Source organism: Brachyhypopomus gauderio, chromosome 6, assembly GCF_052324685.1.
Source record: "Brachyhypopomus gauderio isolate BG-103 chromosome 6, BGAUD_0.2, whole genome shotgun sequence".
NCBI lineage: Eukaryota > Metazoa > Chordata > Actinopteri > Gymnotiformes > Hypopomidae > Brachyhypopomus > Brachyhypopomus gauderio.
This window is the reverse complement of record NC_135216.1, coordinates 19957752-19971683: the sequence shown is the minus strand read 5'-3', so window position 1 is coordinate 19971683 and position 13932 is coordinate 19957752. Positions and strand designations below refer to the sequence as shown.

The 13932-nt window shown below is 48.8% G+C and overlaps 2 protein-coding genes across 6 annotated transcripts; both read left to right on the top strand.

Moving 5' to 3' along the window:
- The first annotated feature begins 29 nt into the window (after positions 1–29).
- LOC143517228 (uncharacterized) lies at positions 30–8196 on the top strand. 2 transcript variants are annotated; one of them, XM_077009486.1, is made up of 12 exons: positions 30–1847; positions 2000–2141; positions 2220–2293; positions 2444–2585; positions 2929–3082; positions 3434–3634; positions 3714–3829; positions 3918–4039; positions 4550–4658; positions 5149–5252; positions 6045–6210; positions 6606–8196. In XM_077009486.1, the coding sequence occupies exons 1-12, from the start codon at positions 175–177 to the stop codon at positions 6972–6974; spliced, it is 3372 nt and encodes a 1123-aa protein (XP_076865601.1). In that variant the 5' UTR covers positions 30–174; the 3' UTR covers positions 6975–8196. The 2 variants fall into 2 exon arrangements, with proteins under 2 accessions (XP_076865601.1, XP_076865600.1); XM_077009485.1 differs by having other exon boundaries at positions 2417–2585; positions 6606–8195.
- A 242-nt stretch (positions 8197–8438) lies between these two features.
- On the top strand, positions 8439–13110 carry aste1b (asteroid structure-specific endonuclease 1b). Of its 4 annotated transcripts, none has more exons than XM_077009491.1 (6): positions 8439–8678; positions 8988–9070; positions 9835–11213; positions 11326–11539; positions 11687–11879; positions 12252–13110. In XM_077009491.1, exons 3-6 carry the CDS (start codon positions 9846–9848, stop codon positions 12589–12591), a joined length of 2115 nt encoding a protein of 704 aa, XP_076865606.1. In that variant the 5' UTR covers positions 8439–8678; positions 8988–9070; positions 9835–9845; the 3' UTR covers positions 12592–13110. The 4 variants fall into 4 exon arrangements, with proteins under 4 accessions (XP_076865606.1, XP_076865604.1, XP_076865607.1 ...); XM_077009489.1 differs by having other exon boundaries at positions 8440–8678; positions 9823–11213; XM_077009492.1 differs by having other exon boundaries at positions 8442–8678; positions 9823–11213; positions 11687–11901; positions 12252–12377.
- Positions 13111–13932: the final 822 nt, after the last annotated feature.

Below are 13932 nucleotides of genomic sequence, written 5' to 3'. Positions count from 1 at the left end.
TGCGCACTGAAAACAGGGAGTGTTGGAGACGGCCAACAGTGCAGAGGGGGAGGCGAGGCGGGTGGATCGGGAAGCCCGTCTTCCTCTTGAAAATAATAATTAAAAAAAACATATTACAAACGGCGCCTCGCCTTGCGTTCGTGCTCCATAGCCGGCCATGCCGACGACACAACGATGTATTATTACTGTAATCGGACTAAAATGAGCACCAGTGCAGCCGGGCCTGGGGTGCAGGGTTGCGGGGCCGGGCGTCCGCATAGCACCAGCCGCTGCTGCGGGGGAGGAGGCTGCGGTGCGCTCGTGAACGGTGACGGTAGCTCGGCCTGCGCGGCCACCGCCACCAGCGCCACTCCAGCGCAGTGCTCGGACAGGGAGAGCAGCGTCGCCGAGGCCCAGGCGTTCAGCGACTGGGGCGACGCCACCTGCACCGATGCGGACGCGGCTCGGAAAAATAACAAGGACGGATACTACCTGAACGGCACTGCGGATATCACACGGGAAGGAGAGGAATGCGCAAATTCGAGGAAATACGGACTGGGGCGCTTTTGTAGCGCTGGCAGACAAAGCGTTTTACCGCGAGAGGGCAACGGCATTAATATTGATTGCGTAGCCAGCGGCTTGCAGCACGGGGGCGAGCGCTTGTGTTTTATGAGAGCTGCGACGCGGAGGGGCGAACGCGGAGTGAGGGCGAGACTGTCGTCGATGGGAACCGCTACAAACCGTAGAGGACTGACCGCCCGAGCCGAGACCGAGGGGGCGATGGTGACGGTCGCCGCAAGGTGTGGTTACCGAAAGTCGGAATCCGTGGTCGCCAAGCGTCGGGGATGCAGTTTCACACGCGCCTCGAAGCGGGTGTGTGTCTTTGGGAGAAGCGCGGCGGCGTACTGCGACAGGTCCGGCGCCCAGAACGGCGTCTGCTCCGCGGGTGAGGCGCCCGGCAAGCGCGCTGCTGCAGGGAACGGCGCACGGAGCCAGACCCGCGCCCACACGTTCAAAGATGGATACGAGGTAGATCCTCCCAGAAGCCAGCGCACGTCTTCACGGCGTGTCCGATGCGAGAGCGGGATTTTCACTGCGTGCCCTCCCGACGCGACGGACGGCGGCTGCGGTAACGGCGGCGTAAACAACGGCGAACAAAGTGCGTGCGGAGCTGCCAAAGGGCGCGTGCGGCTGTATCGAGTGCGCTCGTTTCTTGCCAGTTCCACCACGGACGATCACAACGGGGTCAGCGAAAACGGTGCCCTCGCTCCCCAGCACGCAGTGCCCGAGAGGGGCATCGAGCACCACGAGCGCGGCCAGCAGCGTAGATGCCTTAAAAAAGCTCGTTGCGTTCACTCGTCCCACCACGACAGCCCTCGAGCCTCCAAAGGGACAGAACCCAGGACGAATGGGAAATGCTCCACAGAGCACGGCGGCCTGAGCCTAGAGATTAGCGGCGAGGCCGGTGGCTCGGAGTTGGCAGCCAGCAGCGTGAAGCAGGTGGAGGCGGTCAAGGGGGAGGCCGGGCGGCGACAGGCGGAACTGCAGGAGCGCACGGACCGGCTGTGGCGGAGGCTGCAGGCCGTGCAGGTGAAGCAAGTGGAGAGGCACGTCACACAGCAGCTGCGTGACCTGTACAGGACCCCAGGGTGGAGCTGCACCAGGGGGCCCAGGGCCATGGCTCAGAGCTCACTGGAGCTGAGCAGATTAGCGCGGAGCTGCAGTGAGGTCCTCCGCTCGGCGGAGGGCGCCATTGATTCGGACCACACTGCCAGCAGCTCTGGAGGGAGTAGTGACAGTGAGGAGGACGAGGGAGAGAGGAGGAGGAGAGGGGAGCGGCATGTGCTCCCATCTCCTGTAAAATCAGTGTAAGTATTTGTAAGTGTAAGTATGTCTTTGCAAGTATCTGACACTTAATTGAATGTATCATTCATATACAGTGTGGAACTGGACTGCGAATAAATGTTTATTTAATACTTTGGACGATGTGTTTCTGACTGTTCGTTCCTGTTCTTGTCAGTCGTATGACCAGAGAATGGCAGTGGACTAAGGAAAGGGCGTGGCTTGGCAGTCGGTGGGTGTGGCTACAGGCTCAAGTGTCGGAGCTGGAATATCGGATCCGTGCCCTAACGGAACTCTACACGCACCTGCGACAGGGCAAGGTACCATGGTTTCCTACCTTTATTTTATAGCCAGCCTCACAAGATTGTAAACTCATTAGATTTTGTGTGGTTTCACAGGTGAGAGCCACTCACTCAGTCCCTGAAACACTCCTCAGAGGATCAAGACCTTCTTTGGCATATTATGATTGCAGGTCAGAGAACATACACACACACACACACACACACACACACACACAAACACCCACACCTGGACATGTGAACACACATACTCACCTGGTCAGTCATGTGGTTTGACAGTAGATGTGGTCCATCAGGTCTTCCTCTGTTGGTGATCCTCTCAGGAAGAGGGTGACAGAAGACCCCACCCCCTCACCACAAATCCCGCCCAGTCCCCCTTTGTCTGCTGCACGGGTTCGTCCGTTACTACGGCAGTGCCGTCACAAGCTGATCCGTATAGAAGGATGTGCTGCCCTGGGGTCAAAGGTGATTACAGCCTTGCAGGCTGATTTCAAACTTAGCTTATGCCTCCAGGACACAAAAAAGTGAGATTTCTTGATGGGATTCTTGTTATTACTGTTATCTGGGCTGATTGCCGCAGAGTGACTCGGGAGCAGATGTTGGCAGTGCCCCAGTCTTCTGTGATGTCCTTTTGACCTCTCCTGGCCCTTCTTATCCAGTGTCTTACTTCAGCACCAATGCCCTGCAAGCTTCATGAAATTCAAATGTATCAAAGCAGGAATCACAGATGTGTTCCAGAGCTCCAGAACGTCACATGACTGCTAACTCATTTTCATGGCTGCCCCGTCTCCATGGGCTTTCCCATTAGGTGGTGACCTTGGCGTGCTCCTGCAGGCCCCAGACGCTGTGCGTGCTATGTGCCAGTGCCCCCCGGCACCCCCCTGCTGATGAGGAGACGCGTGTGTGGACCCGTCCAGCTGTGCTGGACCCCTGCCTTCACCCCGTCCTCTCCTCAGTCTCAGGTGGGCTCCAGTCACAGCTGTATTCCATGTGACATATTCAGTTCAATACTAGGAGTACAGATCTGTTGGGATAAGAATACAGTGCAAACCTGCTCCTACATAAACCGCTGTATTTAATCTGAAAGAGTAAAGAAAGCCACATGTCAACAGGAATGTTGGGTGATTGGTACAGTGCATCAGCAGCCTGTCACACAGCAGAAGGAGACTCCAAGCAGGACGTGTGGGGTGGAGGCGCCCTACAGGCGGGGTGGAGGCGCCCTATAGGCGGGACACGCATGGTGGTCCTGTTGTCAGCGCTGTTGCTTCATGTTCTTGTGCTGGTTGCTGTGAGCATTGCTGTCTCTGTTGCAGACTGTCCTCCCATGTTACGCTGTGGGACACCCCCGCTGGTCGGGTCTCAGTCCCACAATTCTGTACAGTGGATGGGGCTGCCAACTTCCTCTTCATGGTTAGGAAGGCGGGGCCAAGGTCCTCAGAGGGCGGGGCGAGTGAGACGTAGGCTTGTATGTCCCCGCCCACCATCCTCTCTCCCTACTCTGTGCAGTATGATTGGTGAGTGAACATTGTGAAGGACAGATCACATTTCTTTGTGAATATTTGTACAGCTTAATAACATCCTGGTACTTTCCAGGTGGTTCCAGTTGCAGGAGTCAGAAGGGAGTGGTTAGCCCAGGTTTCCTCTCACAGCGAGTCATAGACTTTTCCCCTCTGCCTGGCACGCCCCCACCAACAGACACGCCAATACAGGTAAATATACAGTGTATACTAATCATGCTTTATACTTCTAATAGTTTAATACTGTAAGCTTCATCGGTTTCTTTGGTTTATCCCGCAGTCCTTGCGGAGGAGGAGAGGGGAGAGCTCGTTCGACATCGATAACCTGGTGATGCCTCTGGGTCTCTCTGGTCTGGGATCCAGGGTGCAGAGACTGCAGTATAAGGAGATCATCACCCCCAGGTAAAACTAGAATGTTCTCATAAAGTATAAGTGAGTAAGTGCTCACCAGTGTGCACTTGGCAGTATTTAATACGGATGATGTCAGACAGGTGATTTTCAGGTGAGGGGATATATTCAAAATTATAGACAGTTTGTGGTTGGATCTGCATCTTAAATAGTAAAAAGCCACTTCATGGTTACAGAATGTTTAGAATCCACTCATCCCGCAGTCAGAGTCAAAGTAGAATCACTGTTACCAACTTATCGAAGAAGGGTGAAGCAGATATATAAATAACCTTTCTTCAAATGAATCAGGATCTGTGCAAACATTTTACATCTGTGATCCAGCCACTGGTTTCTGTGCGTTAAGGCACTTCAGACAAACAACGATGATGTTTCGATTTCAGAAGCTCATTTACATATGTAGGGTTAGGCTGCAGATACTACCATGTTGCGCAAGCGTGTGCTGGTGAGAAATAAATGATTTGAGCCACCACGAGTCCTTGGCGGTTCCGCATGTTGTGTCTGCAGCTGGAGAGAGCTGGGGTCAGTCTGCAGGGATGGGGAGGAGCATCAGGGGGTGAGGCACGCCCACACAGCGCACACGCTCCCCGGGGACACAGCAGACCACTGCGGGGAGGTGAGGCTCTGTTCTCCTGCCCTGCATCGTATCTGATAAATAGCCTCTGAAACGGAAGCGTGCAAACTTTTGCGGCTTTTCAGAGAGGGAGTTGTATTTTAGCCTGGAACCCAAAGCACCACTAATTGTGTGTAGTAAGGTGTGAGAGATGAGGTAGGTTTTCTTTCTGAATGTTTTCAAAACAGATCTTAAGACCACATGCTCCCACCCACACACTGCAGAGAACAGCCTGTCCCTCCAGATCCCGAGAACAGGGGCCCGGACCAGGCAGATCTTAGCTAGGATGAAACTGCAATAATCCATAAAAACAGCATGTGCTAGTGTTATGGTTACTAGGGCTAAAACCTACTAGAGAGCATGTTAATTTACTTAAAGGATCAGATTTTGCGTGTAGCTGTATCAGCACAGGGTCACAATCTCCCACACGATTCACAGGCCTGAAGGTGTCTGATCTTCTGTGGCTCTTGCGTGTTTTCTTTTCCGTGTGCAGGTGGAGGACCTGTCTGACGCAGTGTTCCTCAGACGACACGCCTTGTGTGAGTCCAGGGAGAGGAACCGTTGGGGAAGCTGGGTACGGAGACGCCGACGGGGCAGGTGAGGGCGTCGGGGCAGGTGGGGCAGCCAGCTTCATCTAAAGCCTGGTTTATACTTGACGCGTCGCGAGGGTCCGCGCGCCAAAAATGATGTAATTGCTGTGGCTCCGCCCGTGCGCGAGGTCGTGCACCTCTTGAATTTTGTAACTTCGCGTGCGCCGTGCCTCAGCGCAATGAACAAAGTCATGTTTGCAGGGTTCATAAACATTTACAAGGTGGAATTCAAGCACTTGTACGTCACTTTCAAGGTCCATTTCAATATTTCCCAGCACGATAAACTATTTATACATATACTCGAAATGATTCGAAATAATTCGCTTTTTATCACATTATTTAATGGTGGTTTATTTTCAAAATGCCCAATCTTAACGTCTTCAAACGTCTTCACTTTCTCTCATGTTTCATCCTGGAATTACAAGAGGCTCGTATTTGTTAACGTAATACAAGAGAACTGTTCAGTCAGATGGCTATTTGTTATTAAACAAAGTAGTTGCATTTTCAAGTACTTTAGCCTAAATTCCAGCACTTTTCAAACCTGAAATACAAAGCAACATTAGAATTCGTCAGGTAAATGTTCATTCCCCTGTTTTTGAGAGGTGTTTCTTATACTACCACATATCGTTACGAAAAACACTGCAAAGTATGTGACGCGGAAAGTATAAACGCCTACACCGTTCGCACGAGGTGGGCGGAGTCGAGTGCTATGGTCACTTGCGAAAGTATAAACAAGGCTTAAGGGTGCAACATCAGTGACATTGCATACCCAGCTTGAGCAGTCTGGTTTATTGGTCAGGTCCTCATGCTTTCCTGGGGATGGGAAGAGCTGCAGGGTTCTGGAGCAGGCGCCCACCTCTCCAGACCCCAGGCTGACGCACACTGCTGAGGGTGAGGCGTCTCCACAGAGTCCCCGCTGCTTTGGAACTGATGATCCCTTTTACCAAATGGAGGAAGAACTACAGGTATGTTCATGTGCATGTGTGTACACGTGCTGGAATATGTGTGTGTGTGTGTGTGTGTGTGTGTGTGTGTGTGTGTGTGTGTGTTGGAATATGAGTGTGCGCATGTCTCTGTGCTTAATGTTCTATTCAACTTTCTCATTTGAATTGTTACCATGGTGATTATGAAGCTGAAAGAACTTGATGTTCTCCAGAGTTGATTTGGCATGAATAAACCCCCAACCACCCCACCTATCAATCAACCTGATTGACAGGAATGTTTTAACCTGGAAAATCTCATGAATTCTCCCTAATGCACTTTTTTGTGTCTAATGGTGTCGGCCGTTTTGCTCCAAATTCAAACTTTGTTTTCTTTAGTTAGTTTCAATTATGCTGAATTGCCTTGGTTTTGGTTACAGCAAGTGCTGCCATGGGAACGCAGGTCGTTCCCCCTCTTGGAGGTGGAGCTCCGATGGCTAGAGGAGGAGGAGGAGGAGGAGCCTGAGGAAGAGCCATGTGCCAACAGTGGCCGCAGCCAGAGCACGGACTCGGGTATCTCGCTGGGCAGCCTGGAGCTTTCCCCGAGGACCCCTCAACCACAGCAGCTGAAGCCGCTCTCCTCGGGCACGGAGGAGCCCGGCAGCCTGCTCACCCGCACCCCAGACACTCCAGCGCCCACATCAACAACTCAGGATTCTGCCTCCCTCCCACTTCCCTCGTCCTCCTGGTCCACCCATGCCACCACGTCCGGACACCGGGTCAGCATGTCCGACTCCAGGCCCCTGTGAAGCAGCTCACAGAGAGGAGCTGTATTTCTCAACTCTCCTCCTCCTCAACAGTGCCCTGTCCTTTTGACCAGAACAACAGGACATCTCACTTATCTAACCACACACACTGCCCTGATGCTTGGAGCCTGGTACTGTTTTCTTTTTTTCTTTGCCTTACTTGAACCGTCTGAAATGTCTTGTTTCATGTCATCCACCATGATAATCCTATAAATGTCCACTATACAAAACATGTCACTCTAGCAGCAAATCTTGCCCAGAAACCCCTCACTCTCCTGAGCTCATCCTCCTTTCATAGTTTCTCACACATTTCTCCCTCCGTCTGTTCACCTCCCTGCCAAACTCCAGCTGGAGGCCAGAAACCCTGCAGCTTCTGTCTTGCTTCTCTCCCCCTCCCTCCATCTTTTCTTTCTCTCTTTTCTCTTCATCCCATGTTCTTCAGGATGCTATTTATTGTTTTCTTGGGACCTGTCTAGAGCATTCAAGTTTGTCTTTCTCTTTGTTGAGTTGATCTAGAGGAGTACATGTCACGTTAACCGTTTGTCTTTTAGTTGGTTTTCATTTTGTATGTCAAGCACTACTCTGCTTTGCTGAAATAAGGACACACTTCTCCAGAAAGCTGTCCAGCATGAAGTGAGTGTGTCCGTCTGAAACACTATGTATTCCTATCTGGCCTTATTTATGTGACCTTTCCTTGATCAAACGTTTAAATACATCATGTATTCCATAGAGATGTACACATATTGTTATTCACAACTTTGATATATATAAATGTGTGCAAATATCCTTCAATTTCACTGGAACCATTGTGGTCTTTGCTAGCACATGCCCGTTGGAATCAGCTCAACATAAGGTGTATGTTGTATGCCTTTGGTTTGTTGTGTAAAGCAAAACGAAGGGGTGTGTGTGTGTGTGTGTGTGTGTGTGTGAGAAAGTGAGTGTTTTGGACAGGTCTACTCCACTACTTAAAGGGTGGTGTCAGTAACGTACAAACGTTTTGTAGAAAAAAAAATACACAGGTGGAAAAAAAGGAACAGTATGATAAATTCACAATGCTCTCGACACAAAGATAAAATAAAAGGGAAACAAAATCTGTGTCTTCATTCATACTAATACATGTTGAGTGGAACTGGGAGAAGATAAAAAACACTAACATTCTTGTTGAATTTAAATACAGGCTGTTGCCCCCTTATCGTGGCAAATCTAGACAAAACAATATGGATACTTTATGAGCAGAGTTGCCTAATAATACAGGCAGGAGGTTGCCAACCATTCATCAAACTAATCATTTGCATTTGGTTACTTGAGTTTTTTGTTCAAACTGTGCATATTACTTTGTGATTCCTATAAAAATAACTCCTTCACCTGACATGAGACTAACTCTGGTCTATCATAACAATCTAGCTTTTCGGGCTCCACCTAATTTTCATTTGCAGCAATACTCCACGCCCGAATCAAAACGACCCGTCGGACACAGGTGTGGCTGGGTCACGCACACTCTCAAGTGACAGATTTCAGGAACTTTCCAAATATTATTTGGATAAATATGCAGTATTGGAAAAAATGCCCATGCCTCCTTTACCCATAATCGCTTAGCCTACCCAGCCAAGACAAGGACGAGCTAAAATGAGGATAGACGTCAGCGGCAGAGAATTAGCGAGTTTCCTGCTAAATGTATTTATGATGTTGAAGTCCTGCTAACTGTAGGTTAGTGCTGTTTTACTTGGATGTTGTTGAAAATATTTTCGTGAAGCTTTTGGTTTTAATTTACCGGTCTGAATTGTATGTGTGCCTGTGCTTTCACAGCTAGCTAGCAAATAAATGTCATCATAATATAACGTTTATCTTACATAAGATATAAGACAGAAGATTCTGCTTTGCTAGCACTAATCATGATGGATCATGTGAACAAATTTACGCACTGAAATAAGTGTGATAGTTTTTTTTTAACGAATATATGTTGCTTTAGATTACCTTTCATGGTAACAGGATTATTTCTGCTTGTTTGTTTCCCAGCAACGAGCACAGCAGCCTCCTCGCGCGCGCGCGCAGATCACCGACTGCAGCTTGACGACAGCGGTGTGAATGACCACAAGAGGGTAATACAAATATCTCCACGAGTTATTTCTAAAGGAACAACAAAGTTATATTATTTATATTGTCACTTAATGTAAATATAATTTTGAAAGGCTTTTACAGCCTATCGAAAATTGGACGATAGATTAAGAGCTGCTTTCCTCTAAGAACCCAACAGATGTGAATAAAGCAGCTGGAGTTGTTCATTAAACCAGCACGAGCCACGGGGCACGAGGCTAACAGGCTGTTATAGTTTAGTTAGCTAACCAAAGCTAACAGACTATTATAGTTATAGTTAGCTAACCGACGTTAACAGGCTGTTCTAGTTAGCTAACCAAAGCTAATATGCTATTATAGTTATAGTTAGCTAACCAAAGCTAATAGGCTGTTATAGTTAGCTAACCAAAGATAACAGGCTATTGTATAGTTAGCTAACCGAAGTTAACAGGCTGTTATAGTTAGCTAACCGAAGTTAACAGGCTGTTATAGTTCTAGTTAGCTAACCGAAGCTAACAGTTATAGTTATTAGTTATAACAATTAGTAGCTTGCTTGCCACACTTGTATTTTGTTTGTTTGTTTTTAATTTACGCTTATTTGAGCAATAAATAACACTATTTGGATGTTGGAGTTAAATACGATAAAGTCAGTCTAAGGTTTTTAAATCTTATTTTTTAAACAATATTTTGTTCAAAATAGTAATATGAAAATGCAAAATATAGAGCATTAGAACATAGTGTAGGTGTCGTTATGTGTACGTTAACCAACATGTCACAGTTTGCCTTGTAGCCGACGGGCCCATGGGGGTGCACGGTCTGACGAGCTACGTGGAAGGGAACCGTCAGTTCTTCACTGACCTAAAGCTGAGAAACAGCCAGCTTGTTATTGATGGCTGCAGCCTGTACTTCCGCCTGTACTTTAACTGCGGTTTGGACCAGGCGAGGGGTGGAGACTACGACGTCTTTGCTGTTCAGTTGCGCCGTTTCTTTGCCGCTCTCTCAGAATGCAGAGTGCACCCATTTGTGATTGTGGATGGCGGCATGGACCAGACAGACAGGAAGTTCAAGACTCTGAGAGAACGGGCTCAGAGCAAGATCCGTGAGGCGCACAGCCTCTCCCGGGGGGCTCACGGTAGTGTGCTGCCCCTGCTCACACGGGAGGTGTTCAGGCAGATGCTGTGTGAGCTCGGAGTTCCCTTGGTGCAGTGCATCTCAGAGGCTGACTTTGAGATAGCTTCTCTGGCCCATCAGTGGAGATGCCCTGTCCTGACCAATGACAGTGACTTCTACATCTTTGACCTGCCTGGTGGTTATCTGCCTTTCACCTTCTTTGAGTGGGAGAATGTTTGCGGCATGGCGTCTGAGCGCTACATCCCCACACGCCGCTTCACCGTTAACCGCTTTTGCTCGCAGTTCAACCACATGAACAAGCAGCTCCTCCCCCTTTTTGCCGTCGTCATGGGTAACGACTACACACCTGCAAAAACGTCGGAGACGTTCTTCAGCAGAGTGGAGCTCCACAGGGAGGCGAGAGGGAGGGGACGACGTTCAAGCCCTCGTATTGAGGGCCTCTTGCTCTGGCTGTCGCAGTTCCCAAACCCAGTAGATGCTCTGGAGGAAGTGCTGGATATATTGGGAGGCAGGCAGAAAGGCGCACTGCGGGCACAGCTCACAGCTGGGGTCCAGGACTACCAACTCCCCCCTCACAGCAGGATGGCTCCGCTCTTTTCCAGCAGTCAACACAGACTGCCTGATGTCCAGGGGTTCCCGGCAGTGCTAGTTTCCAAGCCAGAGTGGCTCTTGAGGGGGATCTTGTCAGGAAGGCTGCCCCCTGTGATGATGGATGTGCTTGTGCTTCAGAGAGTCCTCCTGATGCCTCAGGTGGAAAACACTCGTCTGCCCAGCAGCCATGAAGCCTCATCAGGGATTCGCAAGGCCATCTATAGAATCCTCCTCAACAGGGCCAGACAGGATCCTGCCACTCAAGTACAGAGGAGTCGAGCAAGCGGGGGAAAGACAAGAGTGGATCAGGGTGGATGGTGTCCGGGATCCAGTGCCCCCTCTGTTGTGGAGGAGTATGACAGGCTTGACCTTAATCTCAAGAGAACCAGTATAGAGGTTCATCTAACCACTACTCACCCAGAGCTCAACCTGAATACTTTAGATCGGGTAAGATAGGATTACAGCAACCAGACTGTGATTGGAACTTTAAAACCAGTCTAGATTAGCTGTTAGCATAGCACTCTGCTTCATCTCCTGCTCTCCTTGCCATTGTACTTAGGTGGCAGCATCAGTGAGGCTTCAGGTGTTGTTGGGAACCCTGGGTGTAATGGAGCATGTGCTGCAGCCTGTTCCCCTACACCTGCGCTTGGCTGTGTGCGTCACGTGTTTCTGGGTGAAGTCCTCCACCCCGAGGCCCAGCTCCTCAGTACTGCGGTGCCTGCTCCTTGGCCTGGTGTGTGGGGAGTTCCGTCGACGCGTGGCCCAGCCCGGAGGTGATGTGTCACTGGGTCTGCATGAGGACTCGCTCTTCCTAACTAGCTTTCAGATTATCAGCCTCTAGCCTATGTGACTTCTTAATTGTTTGCTTAAATGTGAGTGGAGGTTTAGTGTGTGTATACTCTTTGTTCTAACCTGTACAGATCCACTACATTCCTGTGCTGCTACTGCTGGAGTCTGCAAACGGTTGGACCAGCTGAGACTTCCCGCGGGTCAGAGGAAGGGTTTGGACCTGGCCGTGGCTCATGCCCTTAGCCAGTGGCAGTCCTGTATGTGGGCAGCACTCTCCCTGAACCAGCTGCTGGGCTGCCCTCTCCCTGAGCCTCACTGTGTCTGGTAGCATATGACCTTTCTCTCTGTATGTACTGCTATGACTGGGGAAGTTGGTGCTGCTTCTGTGTTACTGTTCTTCTGTGTGTGATTTGACCGGCACAGTTGTGTTGCATGTTATTGATTTGAACATAATCAACTTATGTCACCATTATATTATTGTCATTGTAATGCATAGCCACATTTGATGGTGTTTTGAGCTTATATTAACTCCAGACATGTGCACACGTACCCCAGCAGTGGAAGTGCTGAGAGCGGCATCTTTCCAGAGTCTTTGTAGCAGTACATCCATGATATAAACCGATTGACTGATTGGTCCATCTGTGTGTATCCTCCCCCACCCCCCCCATCTCCCCCACCCCCCCATCTCTCCCCCAGGCTCTTCAGTGGCACCCTCCTGCATGGTGTGGAGGCTGCTCTTAGAGGAGGCCACCAGGCGGAGTCTATGCTGGCTGGGGTGGTCGCTGGTCAGCTCTACACTGTCCTGTTTGGAGTAGTGATGGGCTGTGTTGGCCAAGCCCATACTGCTCACTCAGCACCATTTCCATCAGCTGACTGCGGTAGGGGGAGGGGCAAAAGGAGGGGGAGGGGCCAGAGTAAAAGGAGGCAGGGTGGTGGGGGCAGGAACAGTAGTGGCAGAGAGGAAATGCATCCTGCCAGCAGCTTGGAAAATCGGTTTGGTCTGCTGAGCTGTGAGGATGATTGGGACCAGGACTGATGGGTCGTTCTGCAAGGCTTTCTGTCCGCCCAGATACGAGTTGGGAGAGGACTTGGAGAAGCCAATATGTGGAGTTTTAACCGGGCTTGACTAGATCATAATGAACATCTTTCTTATTGTTGTATCAAGGAACCATGCCAATTACATCTAAGCACTATGGGACTCACATTGTTTTAATAAGCCTTTGTGAAAGGCAAAATAATGTTTTATCAAAGTCCGTTTTTAGTCTGGCAGCTAATGGAAAACAGCTCTCTACCAAAGCGCCTTGTAACACTAACGCTGAAGCGTATGGAATCATTTCAGCTTTTTTACTGTTTAGACAAGAGTACTGCCTATTAAACAAACACCATCATAATATGGTTGAAATGCTCCCTTAAGTTTTTAAGTGTAGAGATTGACAGATATTTGTGAATATGAAACTAGTGGCCTGTTGGTTGGTTTCCACAGATGTTTGCTCTTGAGACACCTAACGCTATCTGGATCATGACAAAATAAATTCAGCCTTTTTTAACCCATTAATTCAATTCTTTTTGTTTTTATATGTGACTTAAATGTCAGTGTGTTTTTTTTTATATTCTACAAGCCGTCCATCCATCTGATATTATTGTGGAAGCTCGAACGAGTGGCTTTAAAACCAACTTCGTTGAAAATGTTCATAAACCTACATTCTGAGGGGAGATTTGCTCTTGGACCTATGAACCTGTCATCATGGGCATGAAACATGCAGGAAAATGAAGAAGACACACAAGTCTCAATGAAAATGAGGATTTAATAAAAACACGTAACGATAAAAGAAAAAAAAAAGACATATCCAGCGACGAGCTGGTACAAACCACCCACCTGAGGGGTGTACACACAACAGAAATCTACATAGTGGCTCTGTCCCAAATTCCATCCTTCCCTCCTACACAGTATGCCAAAGCAGTACATGATAAAGGGTAGTATGTCTGAATATATAGTATGCATTAAATAGTAATCAGAAAGTACCTGGATGGCTTCCTGAATCGGGAGCCAGGTAGAAGTATGCAACTGCAGTATACTGTCCTATCCCATGATTCAACTGGAGCATTTAACTAGGATCGTGTGATGTCATATGACATATTACATAGGTAAAATGGCAGGCATAGTATGTCCAAAGTTGTAGCATACTGCCCAGTGAATATGTAGTCAGTATGAACAGAATGATCAATGAATTAATCAGTTTGGTCAAATACTAATATGTGTGCTATACCTCTATTTCTGCAGTTATTCTCACCAGATCATTGGTTTGTTGACGATTTGGTACACAGAGGCTCCTTTTTGCAAATATGCCCAATTAGTTGTAATTATAATGGACAAACG